Raw genomic sequence first — 25,282 nt, forward strand, 5'->3', positions numbered from 1 at the left:
GGCGCAAACACAGGAGATTTTGCAGATGCTGGAAATCCAGAGCAACACACACAAAATGTTGGAGGAACTCAGCAGGTCAGGCAGCATCTATGGAGGGGGAATAAACAGTCAACGTTTCGGGCTGAGATCCTTCATCGGGACTGGAAAGGAAAGAGGGACAGAGCCAGAACAAGAGGGTCCGGGAAGGCAAGGAGTACAGTTTAGAAGGAGATGGGTGAAGTCAAATGGGTGGGGGTAGGGGGTTGAAGTAAGAAGCTGGGTGGCGTGAGGTGGAAAAGGTAAAAGGCAGGAGGAGGAGGAATCTGAGAGGAAAGGAGACAGGGAAGGAGGAGGGGCACCAGGGGGAGGTGATGGGCGGAAGAGGAAAGAGGGGTGCCAGAGTGGGGAATTGAAGAATGGTGAAGGGAGGAGGGGAATTACCGGAAGTTGGAGAAATCGATATTTATGCCATCAGGTTGGAAACCACCCAGACGGAATATGAGGTGTTGCTCCTCCAGCCTGAGGGTGGCAGTAGAGGCGGCCGTGGACCAACATGTCGAGATGGGCCCGAAAAGTTAACTGTTTATTCCCCTCCATATTTTAATTTGGCACCGATTTCAGCACAGACATCTTGGGTTGCGGTGTCCGTTCCTGTGCTGTACTCCCCTATGTTCTGGAGTCTGGCGGGGCCTCAAATCCAACAGAACCCCTTAATGTCATTCACAAAGTGTAAAAACAAAACACTCTATGCAAGGATCAGGAATAAATACCCGAGGTGTTTCCATTCTGTTTGTAGCCATACTGCACCTATTCAATAGGGTGTGCCATACGCTCGGGCAGGTCAGTTTAACAAAGGCAATGGTACAGTAGTTTTGTATAAGAGCCCTTGGAGAGCAAGGCTTTGAGGGATAAGGGTTGAAAGCAGGAAATTGGGACCAGCTGGTTGGGTGCCATGGTCTCCTTGGACTAGTTGGGCTGAAGGGCCTGTATCTGGGCTATATTGCTCTATGACTATGGGCCAAAGACAGAAATATGGGACTACTTCAGGTAGACAATTGGTCAGCAAGTCTGGAAATGCCTGCTCCCAAGCTGCACGTATGGTATCTGTGACTCTAAGCGGCACATCTTTGTCATCATCAGAATGTTCCAAAATGCTTTACAGCCAATAATGTTATCCCTGTGATATAGGGAAAATAGCAGCCACAAATAGAGCACAGAAATAAGAATATTGTAAGATAGTTGGTGGAGATAAACATACAATATTGCACCTAAATATTGCAAGCCACTGAGAGGGTGCAGAGGGCCAATCACGGAGCATGTTTCAGAACTGGTCACCAAGAGGGCGCAGACAGCCAATCACAGCTTGGGTGTCAGAGTCAGTCACCGAGAGGGTGTAGAGAGCCAATCACAGTTTGGGTGTCAGAGTTGGTCACCGAGAGGGTGCAGAGAGCCAATCACAGTGTGTGTTTCAGAGTACATCACTCAAAAGGGTGCAGAAGGCCAATTTCAGTACGGAGTTTGGTGTAAGCCTCTCGGAGGGCACAGACAACCAATCACAGAACATATTTCAGCATAAGCCACCCACAGGGTGCAGCGGACCAATCAAAGCACAGGTTTTGGAGTAACCCACTGGGGGGGGGGGGCGGTGGGAGAGGGTAGGTGTAATTAAAACTTTTTAACATGGAAAATGAATCTATAAGTTTGAACCCAAGTGTGGTTGCATGTTGCTGTCACTGGAGCACTGAATAGGCTTCCCCCACCTCTCTACACAACCTGACCTGGAAATCAGGGTCAGGGGTGAAAGTTCCTAACCTGCACCATCTCCTTGCTCTTTGGTTACGGGAGCCATGACGGGAGCTCTAGTTCAAGGCTCACAGTAATGGGTTTTCAGCTGATGGCAATGCACCAGATGGGTCATTTGCCAGACTTTTTAAATAAATCTTCTTAGTTTTGAACATTAGGAACAGTCATCATCATTATGTGCCCTGTTGTATGACGTGGGCAATCATGGTCCCACGACCATGATTGTTCTTGGCAAATTTTTCTACAGAAGTGGTTTGCCATTGCCTTCTTCTGGGCAGTGTCTTTACAAGGTTGGTGACCCCAGCCATTATCAATACTCTACAGAGATTGTTTGCCTGGCGTCGATGGTCTTGTGATACGAACCAGCTGCTCATACGACCATCCACCACCAGTTCCCATGGCGGACTGGGGTGTGGGTTAAGCAGGCACTACACCTCGCTCAAGGATGGCCTGCAGGATAGCGGAGGGAAGGAGTGCCTTCATCTCTTTGGTAGAGACGCGTCTCCACCCCGCCACCCAATTAGGAACAGTAATAATTTTAACAATATGTTGATACCTCGAGCTACAGAGTTACTCCCTGTTTCTGTAGAATCTGGAATAAAAAAAACTGGTTTAGTTCACCAATCACAGGAAATCCTGTTATCAGAGTAGAATCAAACCTCTCCCTCTCATTTTAAAGACATTTTAAAATGAGAAATAGAAGCAGGAGTCGGCCATCTGGCCCATCGAGCCTGTTCTACTATTCAATAAGATCATGGCTGATCTGGCCATGGACTCAACTCCACCTACCTGCCTTTCCTCCCTTAATCCTTAATTCCCCTGCTGTGCAAAAATCTATCAAACTATGACTTAAAATATATTTAATGAGGTAGCTTCTACCCCTTCCCAGGACAGAGGATTCCATAGATTCACTATTCTCTGGGAAAAGCAGTCTCTCTTCATCTCTGTCCTAAATGTATTCCCCAGAATATTGAGGCTATGTCCCCGAGTTCTCGTGTCACTTCCAAGTTCAAAGTAAATCTATTATCAAAGTGCATATATGTCCTACTCTGGACATTCTCCACACATCTTTCTTTATATACGGGGCCCAAAACTGCGCACAACATTCTGACCAATGCCTTATAATAGCTCAGCATTCTTGGTTCTACATTCTAGTCCTCTGAAAATGTATACCAACAGACTTGCCACAGTTAGTGAGCTAACGCTGAGGCCAACCAGAGTGTAGTTTTCAGAATGAGACAGCAGGGGGCAGTACTCTCACACCCGCAAATGGACCCAAATCTGACATGCAGTCATTAGTCCCCAGACAGCATCATTCACAAACTATGATCTTCTCTGGACCCAATCACTTGGATTTTCCTTTCAACACTCTTGTCTTCTTGCTGCTGCCATCAGGAAGAAGGCACAGGAGCCTTAAGACCTGCACCACCAGGTTTGGGAACATTTATTACTCCTCAACCATCAGGCTCTTGAACCAGAGGGGATAACTTCACTCCATCCATCACTGAACTGTCCCACAACCTACGGATTCACTTTCAAGGACTCTTCATCTCATGTTCTTGATATTTATTGCTTATTTATTTACTATCATTATTTTTTTTATTTTCTCTCCTTTTCGTATTTACACAGTTTGTTGTACTTTTTTACACACTGGTTGTTATCAGTCCTGTTGGTTGTGGTCTTACATTGATTCTACTGGGACAATTTACAACGACCAATTAACCTACCTGGTACATCTTTGAACTGTGGGAGGACACCCAGGACCTGGAGGAAACCCATGCATTCCATTGGGGAGGTGTATAGAAACTCCTTACAGAGGATGCCGGAATTGAACTCGGCACTCCAGGATGCCCCGAGCTGCAATAGCGTGCGAACGCACAATCATAGTGTGCGAACCACTACACTACCCTGCGTCCATTCTTTGTCCTCGTGGTTTTTTGAGGGACAGGAACACTGGTTCTGGGCACAGGTAGAGCAGCGGCTAAGAGACTTTCCTCCATAACAAGTCAAGTCACTTTTTATTGTCATTTTGACCATAACTGCTGGTACAGTACACAGTAAAAACAAGACATTTTTCAGGACCATGGTGCTACATGAACAATACAAAAACTACACTGAACTATGTGAAAAAAACACTAGATTACAGACCTAGTCAGGACTGCATAAAGTGCACAAAACAGTGCAGGCATTACAATAAATAATATGCACAGTAGAGGGCAGTAGGTTGGTGCCTGCAGAAACATATAAAACCAGAGGAATTATGTTTAAGGTGAGGAGGTAGAGAGGATCCAAGGTCATGTTTATCATCCAGAGGGTGGTTACACTTTAGAACACACGGTCTGAGAAAATGGTGGAGGAAGATACTCTTGCAAGAATGAAAAAAATTGACCCTTCTAGGTGTAGAAGTCCTTAGGCTAAGTCTTGGTAAAAGGGGGTTACTAGACATGGACTCAAATTTGAGGGGCAACCCTTAAGAACAGGAATAAGGAGGAATTTTTTTTAGCCAGATAGTAGTAAATCTGTGGAATACTCTGCCACAGACTGTGGTAGAGGCCAAGTCCATGCATATATTTAAGGCGGATGTTGGTCGTTTCCTGATCGATCAGAGCATCAAAGGATATGGCGAGAAGGTAGGTGTATGGGGTTGAGTGGGATCTGGGAGCAGCCACGATGGAATGGCAGACTCGATGGGCTGAATGGCCTAATTCTGCTCCTATGTCTTATGGTCTTGTGGTCTTATAGCCTGGAAACAGTCCATCCCGCCCACCAAACTAGACCCATTTGCTCGTATTTGGTCCACATCCCTCTAAACCCCTGCTATCTGTATATATCCAAATGGATTTTGGATGCTGTTATTGTTACTACTTCAACCACCTGCTCCAGCAGCTCAGTCGCTGTGGGAAGAAGTTGCCCCTCAGGTCCCTTGTAAGTTTTTACCCTCTCAACCTTGCACCTATGCCCTCTAGTTTTTAGTTTGCCTTTGCTGGGAAAAAGGCTGTGTGCATTTACCCCCACCTATGCTCCTTCATGATTTTATACACCTCTGTAAGGTCACCCCTTAGTCTCCTTTGTTCAAGGAATAAAGTCCTAACCTGCCCAACCTCTCCCTATAACTCAGTCCTGGCAGCATCCTTGAAAATCTCCATTCTTTTTCCAGACTAGTGACGTCTGTCCTAGAACAGGACGACCAAAATTGTGTGTGATGAAGGTCACCTTGGATATGGTAGGCCAAGGGACCTGCTACCATGTTGAATGCCTCTTTCCGTGTTGTATGAATCCGAATCAGGTCTACTCAGAAGTGGTATGATTCTTTGACCATGAATCTATGGCACTATTAATCCCCACTGTAACTTATTATCACTTATCATTTCCTTCAACTGCCATTCCTGGATACAGAAGCCTTTCATCTCCTTTATGGTTTCTGCCCAAGGCTTTGGCACCCATTGGCTTCCCCACAGTTAGGACAACTGCCAATAGATAGATTACACAAGATATAAACTTCATAAATAGTTACCCCAAGTTGCAGAGTGCCTCTCCTTTTCAGCCGAATCTGGAAAAGAAGGGGAAGAATTTCAGTTCATCGGTCACAGGATGTACTCTTTTAGATCAGTTCTATAATGCTCCCTCACTCTATCTAGGGGATGTACTGTTCACAGATCAGGAGAAGTACCTTTAGTATCTGGTCCACTCTCGTTCTCTGCTGAGTCTAGAACAAAAGGAAGAGAATTTCAGTTTCAACATTCAGTTCTGGGTGAGTCCAGAACTAGAGGGCAATACTATAAAAAAAAAACACAGAAGAAATTCCTCCTCATGTCCAGTTGAATGAGTGACTCCTTATTCTAAAACTAGGCCCCATAATTTGACATTCTCCATGAGGGGAAGTAACCTCATCACCCTCCCTGTTGAACCCCCTCAGAATCTGGTATGATTCAACCATTTTCAATTCCCATTGAACAGATAAACGAGAACAATGCCAGTAATAACACAAACCATCATCTCCTCTGGATCCAATCAATTTGATTTTCCTTTCAACACTTTCGTCAGAATCTGGAATGAAAACGATAAGATGGAAAATCAATGGGAGAAATTCACAGATACAAAGTGCGTCCACCAGATATGGGAGCGGAAGTAGGCCATTTGACCCATCGAGTTTGCTTCACCATTTCATCATGGTTGATCTATTTCCCGTCTCAGCCCCAATCTCCTGCCGTTTCTCCATATTCCTTCATGCCCTGACTAAACAAGACTCTACGAACCTCTGCCTTAAATATTCCCAATGACCTGGCTTCCACAACCGCCTGTGGTAACAAATTCCAGTGTCTACAAATCTCTTGTGTCAACACCATTCTGAGAGAGTCTGGCACAGAGACCCAGCAGGCAGACTGGCTCTGGCCCTACGCACGACTTCAATAAAACTCTAAATCGTTCACTCACTGGAATTGTTGTTCTCGTTCTTCTCTCCATTCTCATCCGAATCTGTATCAGAAACAAGAAAGCAACCTCTGATCACGAATGTCATTTTGAACTCTCAACGTGTCAGAATATTTCGTTAGGAATTTGAGGAGATTTGTAAGGTTAGCAAAGACTCTTGCAAATTTCTATACATGTACCATGCAGAACATTCTAACTGGTTGCATCACTGTCTGATATGGAGGGGCCAGTGTGCAGGATCAGAAGATATCTGTGGAGGTCTGTAAACTCAGCCAGCTCCTTCACGGGCATTAGCTTTCACAGCATCGAGGACATCTTCAAAAGGTGATCCATCAAATGGTGGCATCTATCACTGAGGAGCCCCATTACCCAAGCAATTATTACTACCATCAGAGAGGAGGTACAGGAGCCTGAAGACACACACTCAATGACTCAGGAACAGCTTCTTCCCCTCTCCCGATTTCCGAATGGACCATAAACCCGTGAACACTATCTCAGCATTTTGCTCTCTAATTTTTTAAAAAAATAATACATTATATATATTTGTTGTACTTTATAGTATATTTTACGTATTGAATTGCTGCCACAGAATAATAAATTTCACTACACATGCCAGTGATAATAAACCTGATTTTGGTTCTCAGGATCGCTCAGTTCCCTGGGTTTTTGTGAAGCCAGTAAATGCAGGCGGTGAGGATAGGACTCGTGGTTTGCATGCAACCCCAGTGCTCTCCCAAATCTCAGGAAGTGTTTGGGACACTACTCAGCTTGTGTTTCATTGTCTCTACGAGATCACCACTGGAGCAGAATTAGGCTATTTGGCCCATCAAGACTGTTCCACTATTCGATTATGGGTCATTTATTACCCCTCTCAACCTTATTCTCCTGCCTTGTCCTCAAGGCCTTTGGTGCCCTTACTAATCAAAAACCTATCCACATCCACTTCAAATGTATCTGATGACTTGGTCTCCACAGTTGTCTGTGGCAACTAATTCCACAGATTCACCACCCTCTGACTAAAGAAATTCCTCCTCATCTCTGTTCTAAAGGGATGGCCTTGTATTCTGAGGCTGGGCCCTCTGGTCCTAGACTCTCCCACTAGAAACATCCTCTCCATGTCCACTCCATCTAGACCAGGGCTTCCCAACCTTTATTATGCCATGGACCATTACCATTAGCCAAGGGATCTGTGGACCCCAGGTTGGGAACCCCTGATCTAGGCCTTTCGACGTTCAATAGGTTTCAATTAAATTCTCCCTCATTCTTCTAAACATCAACGAGTACAGGCCTAGAGCCATCAAATGCTCCCCATACATGAACCATTCCATTCCTGAGATAACTCTCGTGTATGTCTTCTGGATGTTCTCCAATACCAACTTAGATACGGGCCCAAAAGTGCCCACAGTATCTAAACACCATCTGACCAGTGCCTTCTAAAGTCTTGGCATCACATCCTTGCTTTGATCAACAAGCAACTCAGCTAATGGAGGACCCTGGACTCAGGGTGACTCTTCAGTTCTGCACTGAGCGGACTGGATCAAGGGACAGATATTCTGAAGCCACTGCGACCACTGATGTGATTTCTGGTTAAAACCGAGCATTTACATGGAATAAATTATGAACGACTTTTAGAGAAAGGTGGATTTAAGGGCAGGTGGCTTCTGGCAGATGTTTGAACTCCACAAGATGTTTGAGAGGCGGGACTGCATTTTTGTGTCTACGTAATGGTTAGCGAGACTTTGGACAAAGTCCCAGATGCGAAACAGATTAGAAAACTAACAGCCCACAAGGAAGGTCAATCCCAAATTGTTTTAGTGTCAGGACGCAAAAGGTAATGATGGCCCCAAGTCGAAGTGATGGCGCGGTAGCAACGCGATTAGCATAGCACTTTACAACGCCAGCGATAGCGGTTCAATTTCTGCCGCTGTCAGGAGTTTGTACGCACTCCCTGTGACCGCTTGGCTTTCCCCCCTCATCCAGAGATGTACGGGTCAAGGTTAGTAAGTTATAGGAATGCCAGGTTGGTGCCAAAAACCTGGCAACACTTGTGGGCTGCTTCCAGCACATCCTCAGACTGCGTCGGTCATTGACGCAAACAATGGATTTCACTGTATGTTTCGATGTCCATGTGACAAATAAAGCTAACCTTTGAAATTTATAAGTGACAGGATAGTTACCTATGCTGAGCAGATGAAAGTCTGAGCTACCCTGGTGTATCGCAAGGTTCACTGATCCATTCCTTACATTCTTGGACGCAGGCCAGCAAGCTGCGTTTCAAGGACTGCACAGTTAAGCAGGTTGTGACTGAGTCAAGTGCTCGCAAGTTTGGCTGACAGCAAGGACGGAGGTTGCCCAGGAAGGAGTAATGGTCAGGTGGTCAGATTAGTTCTAAATGGAATTTGATCCACGCAGCACAGTTGGAAAACGCAGTGAGGAAAGGGAATACCTAACGGCAAGAAGCTGTGTGGAGTGTGGGAACAGAGGGATCTCACAGATCCCAGAACGCAGCAGGATATGTAGAAAAGATGGCATACAGACGGCTCTGCGGCTAACTGATCTATCTTCCCAGCTTTGGTGTGAACCTTATTCCTGCCTCTGAGATAGGCCCACGTGGGTCAGATCTGTATTCTGCCTGCATGTACAGGCCTCATCCCCATTAAAGTGTGCCAAGGCCTGGTGTCTGGGGGTGAGATCTTCCTCGCTTCACCTCCCACCCCAGCTCTCCAGGTGCACAGAAGTTGTGACTCCAGAATCTCGACTTTGCACTTCTTCACAAGAACAATGAATTAACACTGCTTCCCACAGTCACAACCCTGTAGAATATAGAACATTACGGCACAGTACAGGCCCTTCGGCCCTTCATGTTGTGCTGATCTCTCAGTCTACTTTGAGATCAATCTAACCTTTCCCTCCTCATAGCCCCCCATTTTTCTATTATCCATGTGCCTACCTAAGGTTTCTTAAAAGACCCTAATCTATCTGGCTCTACCAATCACCCCTGACAGGGCCTTCCACACACCAACAACTCTCTGTGTAAAGAACTTACCTCTGACGTTCTCCCTATCCTTTCCTCTAAAAACCTTCAAATTATGCCCCCCTTATATTAGCCATTTCCACCCAGGGAAAAAGTCTGTGGCTGCCCACTCTTGTACACCTCGATCCCAATCACCTCTCATCCTTCTTTGCTCCAAAGAGAAAATTCAACCTATCCTCAAATATATGAGGCCTTACGTCGAAGCTTTTCAACTGATCTCAGATCGTTAATCAAGTGTCAGATAAATAACATTTGATATTAAAAGCATAAATATCCATACCTCGAGCTGCAGAGTGACTCTCTCTCTTTGCAGAATCTGGAAAAGAAAGAACTGAAGTTCAGCTCACCAATGGATGAAGTTCTTTAGGGCCCATTATCAGAATAATGTTAAATTCTCGATTGCGTTTTTGAGTGACATAGTTAATTCAGAAACAAAGGTTCTGAACTTAAAGAGGGGTAACTTTGAAGGTATGAGACGTGAATTAGCTAAGATAGACTGGCAAATGACACTTCAAGGATTGACGGTGGATATGCAATGGCAGGCATTTAAAGGTTGCATGGATGAACTACAACAATTGTTCATCCCAGTTTGGCAAAAGAATAAATCAAGGAAGGTAGTGCACCCGTGGCTGACAAGAGAAATTAGGGATAGTATCAATTCCAAAGAAGTAGCATACAAATTAGCCAGAGAAAGTGGCTCACCTGAGGACTGGGAGAAATTCAGAGTTCAGCAGAGGAGGACAAAGGGCTTAATTAGGAAGGGGAAAAAAGATTATGAGAGAAAACTGGCAGAGAACATAAAAACGGACTGTAAAAGCTTTTATAGATATGTAAAAAGGAAAAGACTGATAAAGACAAATGTAGGTCCCCTGCAAACAGAAACAGGTGAATTGATTATGGGGAGCAAGGACATGGCAGACCAATTGAATAATTACTTTGGTTCTGTCTTCACTAAGGAGGACATAAATAATCTTCCAGAAATAGTAAGGGACAGAGGGTCCAGTGAGATGGAGGAACTGAGCGAAATACATGTTAGTAGGGAAGTGGTGTTAGGTAAATTGAAGGGATTGAAGGCAGATAAATCCCCAGGGCCAGATGGTCTGCATCCCAGAGTGCTTAAGGAAGTGGCCCAAGAAATAGTGGATGCATTAGTGATAATTTTTCAAAACTCATTAGATTCTGGACTAGTTCCTGAGGATTGGAGGGTGGCTAATGTAACCCCACTTTTTAAAAAAGGAGGGAGAGAGAAACCGGGGAATTATAGGCCGGTTAGCCTAACGTCGGTGGTGGGGAAACTGCTGGAGTCAGTTATCAAGGATGTGATAACAGCACATTTGGAAAGCGGTGAAATGATCGGACAAAGTCAGCATGGATTTGTGAAAGGAAAATCATGTCTGACGAATCTCATAGAATTTTTTGAGGATGTAACTAGTAGAGTGGATAGGGGAGAACCAGTGGATGTGGTGTATTTGGATTTTCAAAAGGCTTTTGACAAGGTCCCACACAGGAGATTAGTGTGCAAACTTAAAGCACACGGTATTGGGGGTAAGGTATTGGTGTGGGTGGAGAATTGGTTAGCAGACAGGAAGCAAAGAGTGGGAATAAACGGGACCTTTTCAGAATGGCAGGCGGTGACTAGTGGGGTACCGCAAGGCTCAGTGCTGGGACCCCAGTTGTTTACAATATATATTAATGACTTGGATGAGGGAATTAAATGCAGCATCTCCAAGTTTGCGGATGACACGAAGCTGGGTGGCAGTGTTAGCAGTGAGGAGGATGCTAAGAGGATGCAGGGTGACTTGGATAGGTTGGGTGAGTGGGCAAACTCATGGCAGATGCAATTTAATGTGGATAAATGTGAAGTTATCCACTTTGGTGGCAAAAATAGGAAAACAGATTATTATCTGAATGGTGGCCGATTAGGAAAAGGGGAGGTGCAACGAGACCTGGGTGTCATTATACACCAGTCATTGAAAGTGGGCATGCAGGTACAGCAGGCGGTGAAAAAGGCGAACGGTATGCTGGCATTTATAGCAAGAGGATTCGAGTACAGGAGCAGGGAGGTACTACTGCAGTTGTACAAGGCCTTGGTGAGACCACACCTGGAGTATTGTGTGCAGTTTTGGTCCCCTAATCTGAGGAAAGACATCTTTGCCATAGAGGGAGTACAAAGAAGGTTCACCAGATTGATTCCTGGGATGGCAGGTCTTTCATATGAAGAAAGACTGGATGAACTGGGCTTGTACTCGTTGGAATTTAGAAGATTGAGGGGGGATCTGATTGAAACGTATAAGATCCTAAAGGGATTGGACAGGCTAGATGCGGGAAGATTGTTCCCGATGTTGGGGAGGTCTGGAACGAGGGGTCACAGTTTGAGGATAGAGGGGAAGCCTTTTAGGACCGAGGTTAGGAAAAACTTCTTCACACAGAGAGTGGTGAATCTGTGGAATTCTCTGCCACAGCAAACTGTTGAGGCCAGTTCATTAGCTATGTTTAAAAGGAAGTTAGATATGGCCCTTGTGGCTACAGGGGTCAGGGGGTATGGAGGGAAGGCTGGGTTCTGAGTTGGATGATCAGCCATGATCATAATAAATGGCGGTGCAGGCTCGAAGGGCCGAATGGCCTACTCCTGCACCTATTTTCTATGTTTCTATGTTTCTATGTTTTAATGTTTTTTTGCTCTGTCCCAATGGGACAGTGTTCACAGGCCCGGAGAGTTACCTTTGGTTTTCGGCCCACTCTCATTCTCGGCAGAGTCTGAAACATAAGAAGTCTATTTCAGTTACCCGAGCACACACTTGATTGTCTGAGGTAACTTTCCCCCGCCAGCAAACAGTGAAACACCCACACCAGGGCCATGATGTCAGGCAGATCCTTTATGTGGCAGTGTGATGAACTTTTGGTGCAAACTCAGTCCATTCAACCCAAAGTCCATGTTGGCATCTCCAACTTAAACCCAGGACATGTTCTCTTCTCATTGCTTCTCAACAAGGGGGAGGTACAGGAGCCTGAAGACTCAATGTTTTAGGAACAACTGTACCCAACGACAGCATGCGCAGCCACTTCGGTGATGAATATCTGTTATTTGTCAAGTAGGGGACCGTGCACAATCCTGATTTGATGGAGACAGACGTGAGAGCACAGCAGAACATCTGGAAAACTTCTGAAATGTCTGCTTTGCTGCCACTGCTACTGAGTGGTAACCGGAATCTCCGGAGCTGAAGTCCCCGAAATCCTCGGCTTTGCGTGTTTCAGCGGCCGGGAAGAGGTCGAAGGCGCTTGGCAGAGGATGGCGCTCGGGAGGCTGTATCGGAGAGGCTGCTCGCAAGCTCAGAGTTTTTGGACGGATGGACTCAGTGTCGGCTGGGGTCGGCTGCTTCCAAGATATCGGCAAGTTGACGGTGCCTGGAGGTTTATGGCAGGGAGTTTCTCCCTTTTGCTGCCTGCTATCGGGGACTTGGGAGTCGATCGACTTGGGACTTTGAAACTTTTTTTTCACCATGCCTGTGGTCTGTTCTTTATCAAATTCTGGTATTGCTTTGCACTGCTGTAACTATATGTTATAATTATGTGGTTCTGTCAGCGTTAGTCTTTGGTCTGTCTTGTTTTCTGCGATATCACTCTGGAGAAACATTGTACCATTTCTTAATGCATGTATGCATTTCTAAATGACAATAAAAGAGGACTGAGTGTTCTCATAATCTAATCTAATCCCCTCCAACATCAGATTTCAGAATAAACCATGAATCCCAGGAACACTACCTCACTTTTTGCATCACCTCACTAGTTATATATTTCTTATTGTAACTTATAGTAATATTTTATGTATTGCTCTGTACTGCTGCAAAATGAAAAAAAAAATTACAACATACAGCACCGTGCAAAAGTCTTAGGCACTCTCTAGATTTTTCTTTTAAACAGGGTTTCAGATGGTATGGCCTTCACAGAGCCCTGATCTTAACGTCACTGAGTCTGTCTGGGACGACCTGGAGAGACAGAAGCAAGCAAGACAGCCAAGGTCTGCAGAAGAACTGTGGCAAGTTCTCCAAGATTCTTGGAACAAGCTACCAGCCGATTTTCTTATAAAACTGCACAACAGTGTACCGAGGAGAATTGATGCAGTTTTAAAGGCAAAGTGTGGTCACACCAAATATTGATTTGATTTAGTTTTACACTGCTTACTTCTCTTTATAGTAATTGTTTTGATATTTAGAAACTTTTCATTTCATTATTTTTTAAAGTATCTGCTTTACAGAATTTTTCTGTACTCATGTCTAAAACTTTTGCACAGTACAGTATATCAGTGGTAGTAAGCCTGGTTCTGGTGTTGATTCTGCACTTTAACCCACATTCATCCGAAGTAATTCAATTTTGACCCTGACTGCTGGTGCTGTCTGAGTGGAGTTTGCACGTTCCTTCTGTGACTTTGTTGGTTTTTCTCAGACGACCCCAGTTTCCACTCACATCCCAATGACATGTGAGCTGCAATGTTATTCTCTACGTGAGATTCACCTGCACATCCTGACGTGTTCCGTATTTTCATTTCACAGCCAGGGTAATGAACGTTAGAACATAGACATCCAACAGTACAGCACAGGAACAGGCCCTTCAGCCCACAGTGTTATGCCAAACTTAGTCATAGAGTTGTAGAACAGTACAGCACAGAAACAAGCCCTTCGGCCCATTGAGTCCATGCCAAAACCATTTAAGCTGCCTACTCCCATTGACCACAGCCCTCCATACCCCTACCATCCATGTACCTATCCAAACTTCTCTTAAACATTGAAATCGAGCTTCACATATGCCAGTTCATTCCACACTCTCATGACCTTCTGAGCAAAGAAGTTTCTCCTTATGTTCCCCTTAAACTTTTCACCTTTCACCCTTAACCCTTGACCTGTGGTTGTAGTCCAATCCAACCTCAGCAGAAAAAGCCTGCTTACGTTTACCCTGACTACACCCCTCATAGTTTTGTATACCTCTATCAAATCTCCTCTCAGTCTGCTACGTTCTAAGTAATAAGGTCCCAACCTATTCAATCTTTCCTTGTAACTCAGGTCCTCTAGTCCCAGCAACATCCTTGTAAATTATCTCTGCACTCTTTCAACCTTATTTTCATCTTTCCTGTAGGTAGGTGACCAAAACTGCACACAATACTCCAAACTTAACCTCACCAGCGTCTTATACAACTTCAACATAACACGAGAAAACCTGCAGATGCTGGAAATGTGTGTATTGTGTGTGTTACTTCAAGATAAGAACCCATCTCCTGCACTCAATACTTATTAGTCAAGTAATTAAACACCTGACTACACTGAGCAACACACACAAAATGCTGGAGGAACTCAGCATCTATGGAAAAGAGTATAGTCGACGTTTTGGGCCGAGGTCCTTCATCAGGACTGGGAAAACAGATCAGCAGTCAGAATAAGGAGGTGGGGTAAGGGAGGGAGAAACGCAAGACAATAGGTGAAACCGGGAGGGGGGAGGCGTGAAGTAAAGTGCTGGGAAGTTGATTGGTGAAAGGGATACAGGCCCAGGGAAGGGGGAATCTGATAGGAGAGGACCGGAGGCCATGGAAGGAAGAAAAAGGGTAAAGGGAGGTGATGGGCAAGTAAGGAGGTAAGGTGAGAGAGGGAAATGGGAATGGGGAATGGTGAAGGAGTCGGGGGGGGGGGGCGCGCGCAGGCATTACCGGAAGTTTGAGAAATCGATGTTCATGCCATCAGGTTGGAGGCTACCCAGGTGTTGTTCCTCCAACCTGAGTGTGGCCTCATCGTGACAGTAGAGGAGGCCATGGACTGACGGGTTGGAATGGGAAGTGGATTTAAAATGGGGGAGAACATTCTGCCTACATAATATCCATGCCCCTCCGTATTTCAAAGGCTCTAAACGCCTCTGGTACATTTGCCTCCACCACCATCCCCAACCGTGCTTTCCAGACGCTCACCAATGTCTACGTAAAAAAACTTACTCTGCACATATCCCTTGTACTTGCCTTAATTACATGCCCTGTAATATTAGAGATCATGACCCTGGGAAATAGATACTGATTATGATACCTCTCATAATCTTTCAGTTCTGTCAGGTCTCTACTGTTCCAATGAACCTCTGTATCGTCTACAAACCGAGGAACTCACCCACTGACATTTTCGTCCAGGCCCTTTCTCTCTATCATAAGTTGATGTTTGTGATTTGTGGCAGTTTCTTCAATATTGACCCATCTGACCTCCCCTGGAATAAATACCTGTTTTGAATGCAGTCTGCTCCCCATTCTACCTGGATTTGACATCAGATAAATTAACAGTGAGCTAATCCTCACAGACCCATATCCTGTATATTAGCTCATTCAACAATCCCTACTTAATGGAGTCCACGAACCGTCATCTTCTCGGTATCCAATTACTTTGATTTTCCTTTCTCCACTTTCTTTGGAATCTGGAAAGAGAAACAGTGTTTAATTGGAAAATTGAAGGTGAACGTGGAAGGTTCCGTTTCAAGGTCCAACGTGTTCACACACACACACTGCACCACCACTGATCTTGGTAGCTCCCCCTGCCACCATTTTCCCAAAGCCCCGGATGAAGTTGGGATTATATGAGACTTTTCCCCGGGACACTGCAGCCCAAATTCAGAGCCTCCAGAATGAGTGAGTCCTTCCCCCTGGCAATGAGACAGGTGACCCCCCCACCCCCCCAACATCTGCCACCTTCTACCATTCAGAGCCACACATACGTCCCCTGTTCCTAGGGGTTGGTGTCCGGTGATGAGCACATCCTTCTCCCACACACTCCACCCTCCCGGCTCAGGGAGCCCAGCACTGTCTCTGGGCTCACGGTGTTGGGTTCCCAACCAAAGCCAGTGGATCCCAGCAGATTCCCAGGATCATTCCCAGTCCCATGTGGGAGTGGCTAACTGAGCAGCGTGAGAATACTGTAACAATATTAATGACCACAACAATAAGTACAATCAATGGATTATTCACCAGAGAGTGAAGACGTTAAAATCATAAATATTGATACCTCGAGCTGCGGAGTGACTCTCTTTCTCTACAGAATCTGTGAATGAAGGAAAAGAATTTCAGTTCACCAGTCATAGGACATTTTCAGTGGAATCAATAAAAAAAACTCTCCATCCTGTCTTAATAACATTTCACTCTGTCCAGGTGACGGCATAACTAAAGACCCTCCCACCCCGGGCATCCTCTCATCGGGCAGAAGATACAAAAGCTTCCAAGAACACGAACCGCCAGGTTCGAGGACAGACTCTTCAATGGATCTCTTATACACTAAAGATGGACTCGTGACCCCACAATCTACCTCATTATGACCTTGTACCTTACGGTCTACCTGCTCTGCACTTTCTCTGTAACACTATATTCTGTGTTCGGTTATTGTGTACTGCCTCATCGTATTTGTGCTTTTAAATGATCTGTATGGATGCTCTGCAGAGCAAAGTTTTTCAGTGTATCTCAGTCTATGCGATAATGACGAGCCAATATGACTGCAGATCTGGAGACCTACCTTTAGCGTCCGGTCCACTCTCGTTCTCAATAGAGTCTGAAACATAGAGGAAGAGAATTTCAGTTTCTGACCTTGCAATCAACTACACAAGCACTTTTCGGAGACCTCTCTGTCTCCAGACACTGACACATCCACACCTGGGGCATGTTGTCAGCCAGATTACACTGGAGAACAAAGATTTTGCTTCCTGAATACTTTTGGGCATATCTTACGGATTTTGGGCTGCTGATCATGAAAATCACCATGAAATTTCCCTATCATGCACCATTTTTTAAAATCACCATTATTTGTTATTTCAATTCATAATTCATAACTGATGCCAAGACTAAGGAAGGCATTTTTATTGGTCCACAAATCAAACAGGCAATTCGAAGAACTTCTAGTGGGACCAGAGAAAATCACATGGAAGGCATTCAAGGATGTCGCCAAAAAATTCTTGGCAACTACAGAGCACGTACAGCTGGGTTGACAACACGCTCCAAGCATACAAAACCATGAAGTGTAACAAGTCACTAAAGATTCATTTTCTGCATTCCCATTTAGACTACTTCTCTGCAAATCTTGGCACTGTCAGTGGGGAGCATGGTGAAAGGTTTCACCAGGACATTGCACTCAGGACAACTGGAATCCATCAATGCTGGGTGATTATTGTTGGACACTTAAGGGAGAAGCCTCAGACATTGAGCACAAATGAAAATCATCAACAAAACATTCTTAGCTTAGTTGAACTATTGCAAAGCGTCAGCACTGTTATACTATTAAATGCATTATATTCAATAAAAATTAATTTCTTTTTTTTCTCCAAATTCCTATGTGATACAAATAGCCTGAAATTACATTTGCGTTTGGCTTCAAGCGGTCTATCATAAGCAAAAAAAAATTCTGAGGAAGCAACACTAAAAAAAATTGTCATCTAGTGTTATTAATGTAGTGGTGTATTGAATTTTTGGCACAGACTCAGGCCACTCACCCAATGTCTTTGTTGATGTTTACCTCCCCACAGATTCCACATTCTGTGACCCTGGTTTGATCCTGACCTCGGGTGCTGTCTACATGGAGTTTGCACATTCTCCCTGTGAGCACACGGGTTTCCCCCACACATCCCAACGACATGCAAGTCGGAAGAGCAGCTGGGCACTGCAAACTGTCCCTAGCGTGTAGGCGAGTGCTGGAATCTAGGGAGAACTGTTGGGAATTTGGGGAGAATAAAATGGGGTTGGTGTGGGATTGATGTGCATGGGTGATTTTGGGTCAAGGTGGATCCCATGGAGAGTGAAACATGATCTGCAGGAGGATCTCAATAGGTCAGACAGTAACCATGGAGTCAGAGACAGTAACTATGGACACTTGGGTCAAGACTTTCCACTGGACTAGATTCCATAGATTTGTTTCCACTTAATTACTTAACTAGGATGATAGATCTTAAAATCATGTAGTTATACAGTGGAGAGGATGGTGAAGAAAGCTTTTGGTATGCTGGCCTTTATTAATCAGAGCATGGAGTATAGGAGTTGGGATGTAATGTTGAAATTGTATAAGGCATTGGTAAGGCCAAATTTGGAGTATTGTGTACAGTTCTGGTCACCGAATTATAGGAAAGATGTCAATAAAATTGAGAGAGTACAGAAGAGATTTACTAAAATGTTGCCTGGGTTTCATCTCCTAAATTACAGAGAAAGGTTGAACAAGTTAGGTCTTTATTCTTTGGAGCGTAGAAGGTTGAGCGGGGACTTGATAGAGGTCTTTAAAATTATGAAGGGGATTGAGAGAGGACGTGGATAGGCTTTTTCCACTGAGAATGGGGGAGATTCAAACAAGAGGACATGAGTTGAGAGTTAAAGGGCAAAAGTTTAGGGGTAACATGAGGGGGAACTTCTTTACTCAGAGAGTGGTAGCTGTGTGGAACGAGCTTCCAGCAGAAGTGGTTGAGGTTCGATGTTGTCGTTTGAAGTTAAGTTGGATAGGTATATGGACAGGAAAGGAATGGAGGGTTATGGGCTGAGTGCAGGTCAGTGGGACTAGGATAGGGTAAGAGTTCGGCACGGACTAGAAGGGCCGAGATGGCCTGTTTCTGTGCTGTAATTGTTATATGGTTATACAGTGCAGAAAGAGGCCCTTAGATCCAACTGGTCCATGACAACCAAGGATTATGAGCCTATCAACAGTCTCTTAAATCTATAATAATTAAATCCTTCAGTTAGTCCTGACGAAGGGTCTCGGCCTGAAACGTCGACTGCGCCTCTTCCTATAGATGCTGCCTGGCCTGCTGCGTTCACCAGCAACTTTGATGTATGTTTCTTAAATCTCCTGTCTCTACCACCACTCCTGACAGCATGTTCCCTGCACCTACCACCCTCTGTATAACAAAGCTTGCCTCAGACATCCCCCCTGTACTTTTAAAGTTAGGCCTCCTCGTATTAGCCAGTTCTGCCCCGGGAAGAAGTCTCTGGCTGTCTACTCAATCTACACCTCTTATCATCTTGTACATCTCTATCATGTCGCCTCTCATCCTCCTCCTCTTCAAAGAGAAAAGTCCCAGCTTGTGCAACCTATCCTTATCAGGCAGACTCTCTAATCCAGGCAGCACCCTGGTAAATCTCCTCTGTATCCTCTCTAAAGCTTACACATCCTTCCTATAATGAGGTGACCAGAACCGAACACAATACTCCAAATCTGGTCTAGCCAGGGTTTTATAGAGCTGCAACATTATCTTGTCGCTCTTGAAGTCAGTCTCCCGACAAATGAAGGCTAACATGGCACGCACTTTCTTAACTACCCTATCAACTTGCATTGCAACTTTGAGAGATCAATGGACTTGGACCGCAAGATCTCTCTGTTCCACCACACTGCTAAGAATCCTGCCATTAACCCTGTATTCTGCCTTCAAGTTTGACTTTCCAAAATGAATCACTTCACAATTCTCCAAATTGAGCTCCATCTGCCACTTAGCCCCGTTCTGCATCCTATCAATGTCCTGTTGCAACCTGCAACAACCTTCTACACTATCAACAACACCTCCAATCAATATTGCTCTGTCTGCCCCCCCAGAATAAATGCTTCTGCTTTGTATCCAATCTGTCAAATAAGTAACAAGCAAACTAATTTTCTCAGACCGAGATGCAGTCAACAATCTCTGTATAGAAGGAAATCCACAAACCATCAGCTTCTCGGGATCCAATTACTTTGATTTTCCTTTCTCCACTTTCTTTGGAATCTGAAAGTAAAAAGTGTTTGATGATAAAATAGTAGTTGAGTGTGGAAAGTCTCCCAACTTCAAAGTGCATCCATATAACACACAAGCACCCGCCACTGATCTGGTTTCCTCTCCATGAGCTGCTCCCCTATTGCCCAAAGCCTCAGATGAGGTTGGGATTAGATCCAACTTTCTCCCAGGACGCTGTGGCCCAAACCTGGTCTCTCCTGGGTGAGTGAGGGCCTTTGCTCTAGAGGTCAAACACGTGCCTAAGGGTCCAGGTTGGTGTCCACACCGATCAGCTTCAACACAACTGAGCTTCCCATACCAAGGATGGGAGGGATGAAGATGTCCCTCTCCCCCACACTCTGCCCTCCTGGCTCATCAGATACAGGAACAGAGAGCCCAGCACTGACTCTGGTCTCACAGCCAATGCCAGTGGATCCCAACAGATTCCCAGAGTCATTAGTGCAATCGTCAATGGATTATTCACCAGTGAATGTTACAGCAAGAGATTGAAATCATAAATATCGATACCTCGAGCTTCAGAGTGACTATTTCTTTCTGTAGAATCTGGGAAAGAAGGAAAAGAATTTCAGTTCACCAATCCCAGGGCGTTCTCTATGGTCATCATCAGTTCAGTTCTCAAATTCTCCCCCCATTTTAATGACACTTCACTGTAAGCTGGTGATGTATAGTTGACAGATCACAGAACATAGAAAAGTACAGCACAGTCCAGGCCCTTCAGCCCACAATGTTGTGCTAACCCTTCAACCTACCCCAAGATCAATCTTATCCTTTCCTCTCACATAGTCCTTCATTTGTCTTTCAACTATGTGCCTCAGAGTCTCTTAAATATCCCTAATATATCTCCAACTACCATCAATCCTGGCAGAGCATTCCACGCAATTTCCACTCTCTGTGTATAAAAAACAACCTCTGACAATCCCCTGTACTTCCCCACAAACATGGGAGATCTGTTCCGTCCTGTATCCATTTTCAGCTTGGGAAATTATCTCCGGCTGTCCACTCTATCTATGCCTTCGGTGTACACCTCTATCACACCACCTTTAATCTCCTTCTTGTAGTTGGACCTCACTTGAAGTATTGTGTTCAGTTCTGGTCACTTTATTATTGGAAGGATGAGGAAGCTTTAGAGAGGGTCCAGAGAAGATTTACCAGAATACTGGCTGGATTAGACAGCATGTCTTATGAAGATATATTTTTCAAGCGAAGGCTTTTATTTAAGGAGCGAAGAGACATCTGGGTAGGATCCCTGTAAATCAACTCTGCACTCTCTCTAAAGCTTCTACATCCTTCCTATAAAGAAGTGAACAGAAATCAACACAATACTCTAAGTGTGGTCTAACCTGAGTTTTATAAGCTGCAACATTACCTTGTGGCTCCTGAATTGATCCCCCGACTAATTCTGCCTTCAAGTTTGACCTTCCAAAGTGAATAATTCACACTTTTCTGAGTTGAACTCCGTCTGCCATTTCTCAGCCTCTCCCGGAATAAATGCTTCTGCAACGTATCCAGTCTGTTCCCCATTCTATCTGATTCCTTGTGGATTCTGATGTCAAGTAACTAACCAGTGAACTACTCCTCTCAGACCCAGGTTAGCTCAGTCAACAATCTCTGTATAGAAAGAAATCCACGAACCATCATCTTCTCGGTATCCAATCACTTTGATTTTCCTTTCTCCACTTTCTTTGGAATCTGAAAGTAAGAAGTGTTTGATTATAAAATGGAAGGTGAGTGTGGAAAGTCTCTCAGCTTCAAAGTGTATCCCTGTAACGTGTAACTATCTGTTTACACTCACACACGGCACTGCCACTGATCTGAGTACCTCCCCATAAGCTGCTCACCCATTGCCCAACGCCCCACCTGAGTTGGGATTGGATCCAACTTTTTCCCAGGACACAGCGACCCGAATATCATCTCTCTGTGGCGAGTGAGAGTTTTCCCCTGGAGGTGAGACAGGTGTCTATGGGTCCCGGTTGGTGTCCACCCAAACTTGTCAGCTTCAACTCAGTTGAGTCTCCCAGACCAAGGAACCTTTGTCGGGGATGATGTTGTCCCTCTCTCACACACTCCACCCTCCTGTCTGCTCAGATTCAGGAACAGGGCTCACAGTGTTGGGGTTTCCAGCCAAGGCCAATGGTTACCCACAGATTCCCAGGGTCATTAGTACAATCGTCAATGGATTGTTCACCAGAGAATGTGACAGCAAGAGATTGAAATCATAAATGTTGATACCTCGAGCTTCAGAGTGACTATTTCTTTCTGTAGAATCCGGAAAAGAAGGGAAAGAATTTCAGTTCACCAATGACAGGGCATTCTCTATGTCCAATGTCAGTTCAGTTCTCAAACTCTCACTCTCATTTTAATGACTTTTCACTTTAAGCTGGTGATGAATTGTTCACAGATCATTGAACATATAACAGTCCAGTACAGTCCAGGAGCTTCAGCCCATAATGTTGTGCTAACCCTTTAACCTTCTCCAAAGTCAATCTTACCCTTTCTTCTCACATAGTCCTTCATTTCTTTCATCCATGTGCCTTAGAGTCTCTTAAATGTCTCTCTAACATTACCCCTAGCAGCGCATTCCACACTATTACCACTCTCTGTGTATGAAAACGAATCTCAGACATAATACACTCAATTTCGTTTCTAAAAGGGTTTATCTAACAAACTTAATATTAAACACACAGCACATATTTTCCTTGCATGAATATAGCGATAAGTCAATTATCGGGGAAGACAGGGGAGCTTGAAGTAAGTGTTGAACGAACTTCCAGTAGAACTGATAGAGGCAGGTTCGTTATTATCATTTAAAGAAAAATTGGATAAGTATATGGACAGGAAAGGAATGGATGGTTATGGGCTGATTGCAGGTCAGTGGGACTAGATGAGAGTAGCGTTCGGCACGGACTAGAAGGGCCGAGATGGCCTGTTTCCGTGCTGTAATTGTTATCTGGTTATATGGTTATCCCCTTGTAGTTCCCCTCAAACACGTGAGTTTTGCTCCCTGAATTTTCCATTTCCACCTTGGGAAAATATCCTTGGCTGTCTACTCTATCTACACCTTTACTGTACACTTTGATCATAGCACCTCTTATCCTCATTCTTGTGGTTAGACAGCATTTGGAATATTGTGTTCAGTTCTGGGCACTTCATTGTTGGAAGGATGAGGAAGCTTTAGAGAGGGTGCAGAGAAGATTTACCAGGACGCTGGCTGGATTAGAGAGCATGTCTTATGAAGATATATTGATCAAGCGAATGCTTTTATCTAAGGAGCAAAGACATTTGGTACCATCCTTGTAAATCTTCTCTGCACTCCCTCTAAAGCTTCTACATCCTTCCTATAAAGAGGAGAACAGAAATCAACACAATACTCTAAGTGTGGTCTAACCAGAGGTTTTGTAGAGCTGCAACATTACCTTGTGGTTCTTGAACTCGATCCCCCGACTAATTCTGCCTTCAGGTTTGACTTTCCAAACTAAATCACTCCACACTTTTCTGAGTTGAACTCCATCTGCCATTTCTCAGCCTCTCCTGGAATAAATGCTTTTGCTTTGTATCCAGTCTGTTCCCCATTCTACCTGATTCCTTGTGGATTCTGATGTCAAATAATTAACCAGTGAACTAGTCCTCTCAGACCCAGATTAGCTCAGTCAACAATCTCCGTATAGAAAGAAATTCACGAACCATCATCTTCTCGGTATCCAATCACATTGATTCTCCTTTCTCCAATTTCTTTGGAATCTGAAAGTAAAAAGTGTTTGATTATAAAATGGAAGGTGAGTGTGGAACGTCTCCCAGCATCAAAGTGTATCCCTGTAACGTGGAAATATCTGTTCACACTCACACACGCCATTGCCACTGATTTGAGTACCTCCCCATGATCTGCTCATCCGTTGCCCAACACCTCCGAGGTTGGGATTGGATCCAACTTTTTGCCAGGACACAGCGACCCAAATATGGTCTCTCTGGGGTGAGTGAGAGTCTTCCCCTGAAGGTGAGACAGGTGTCTATCTGTCCAGGTTGGTGTCCACCCAAACCCGTCAGCTTCAACTCAGCTGAGCCTCCCAGAGCAAGGAACCTTTGTCGGGGATGCTGTTGTCTCTCTCTCACACACTCCACCCTCCTGTCTGCTCAGATTCAGGAACAGGGCTCACAGTGTTGGGGTTTCCAGCCAAGGCCAATGGTTACCCACGGATTACCAGGGTCATTACTACAATTGTCAATGGATTGTTTACCAGAGAATGTTACAGCAAGAGATTGAAATCATAAATGTCGATACCTCGAGCTTCAGAGTGACTATTTCTTTCTGTAGAATCTGGAAAAGAAGGGAAAGAATTTCAGTTCACCAATGACGGGAAATTCTCTATGGCCATTATCAGTTCAGTTCTCAAACATTCGCTCTCATTTTAATGACACTTCACTGTAAGTCGGTGACGTATAGTTGACAGATCACAGAACACAGAAAAGTACAGCACGGTTCAGGCCCTTCAGTCCACAATGTTGTGCTAACCCTTTCACCTACTCTAAGATCAATCTTACCCTTTCCTCTCGCAAAGTCCTTCATTTGTCTTTCAACTATGTGCCTCAGAGTCTCTTAAATATCGCTAATATATCGCCAACTACCATCAATCCTGGCAGAGCATTCCACGCAATTTCCACTCTCTGTGTATAAAAACCAACCTCTGACAATCCCCTGTACTTCCCCACAAACATGGGAGATCTGTTCCGTCCTGTACCCATTTTCAGCTTGGGAAATTATCTCCGGCTGTCCACTCTATCTCTGGCTTCGGTGTACACCTCTATCACACCACCTTTAATCTCCTTCTTGCAGTTAGACCACACTTGGAGTATTGTGTTCAGTTCTGGTCACTTTATTACTGGAAGATTGAGGAAGCTTTAGAGAGGGTGCAGAGAAGATTTACCCAGATGCTGGCTGGATTAGAGAGCATGTCTTATGAAGATATATTGATCAAGCAAATGCTTTTATCTAAGGAGCAAAGACATCTGGGTAGCATCCTTGTAAGTTTTCTCTGCACTCTCTCTAAAGCTTCTACATCCTTCCTATAAAGAAGTGAACAGAAATCAACACAATACTCTAAGTGTGGTCTAACCTGTGTTTTATAAGCTGCAACATTACCTTGTGGTTCTTGAACTCGATCCCCCGACTAATTCTGCCTTCAGGTTTGACTTTCCAAAGTGAATAATTCACACTTTTCTGAGTTGAACTCCATCTGCCATTTCTCAGCCTCTCCTGGAATAAATGCTTCTGCAATGCATCCAGTCTGTTCCCCA

At 44.6% G+C, this 25,282-nt stretch overlaps 1 protein-coding gene across 1 annotated transcript in view; it reads right to left on the reverse strand.

Annotated features, from left to right (window-relative positions):
- Positions 1-25,282, reverse strand: part of LOC134353520 (osteocalcin 2-like) — a 37,521-nt gene that overhangs the window by 11,917 nt on the left and 322 nt on the right. Inside the window, exons 3-18 of the mRNA XM_063061519.1 lie at positions 24,270-24,305; positions 23,675-23,731; positions 22,223-22,249; positions 21,626-21,682; positions 20,501-20,536; positions 19,928-19,984; positions 16,771-16,806; positions 16,270-16,305; positions 15,629-15,685; positions 11,969-12,004; positions 9,528-9,563; positions 6,217-6,258; positions 5,773-5,829; positions 5,453-5,488; positions 5,297-5,332; positions 2,339-2,374 (exon numbers count right to left, since the gene is read on the reverse strand). Of these exons, the coding sequence (XP_062917589.1) occupies positions 2,339-2,374; positions 5,297-5,332; positions 5,453-5,488; positions 5,773-5,829; positions 6,217-6,258; positions 9,528-9,563; positions 11,969-12,004; positions 15,629-15,685; positions 16,270-16,305; positions 16,771-16,806; positions 19,928-19,984; positions 20,501-20,536; positions 21,626-21,682; positions 22,223-22,249; positions 23,675-23,731; positions 24,270-24,305 (678 nt within the window). The remainder of the gene's footprint in view (positions 1-2,338; positions 2,375-5,296; positions 5,333-5,452; positions 5,489-5,772; positions 5,830-6,216; positions 6,259-9,527; positions 9,564-11,968; positions 12,005-15,628; positions 15,686-16,269; positions 16,306-16,770; positions 16,807-19,927; positions 19,985-20,500; positions 20,537-21,625; positions 21,683-22,222; positions 22,250-23,674; positions 23,732-24,269; positions 24,306-25,282) is intronic.

This window comes from Mobula hypostoma, chromosome 11 (genome assembly GCF_963921235.1).
Source record: "Mobula hypostoma chromosome 11, sMobHyp1.1, whole genome shotgun sequence".
NCBI lineage: Eukaryota > Metazoa > Chordata > Chondrichthyes > Myliobatiformes > Myliobatidae > Mobula > Mobula hypostoma.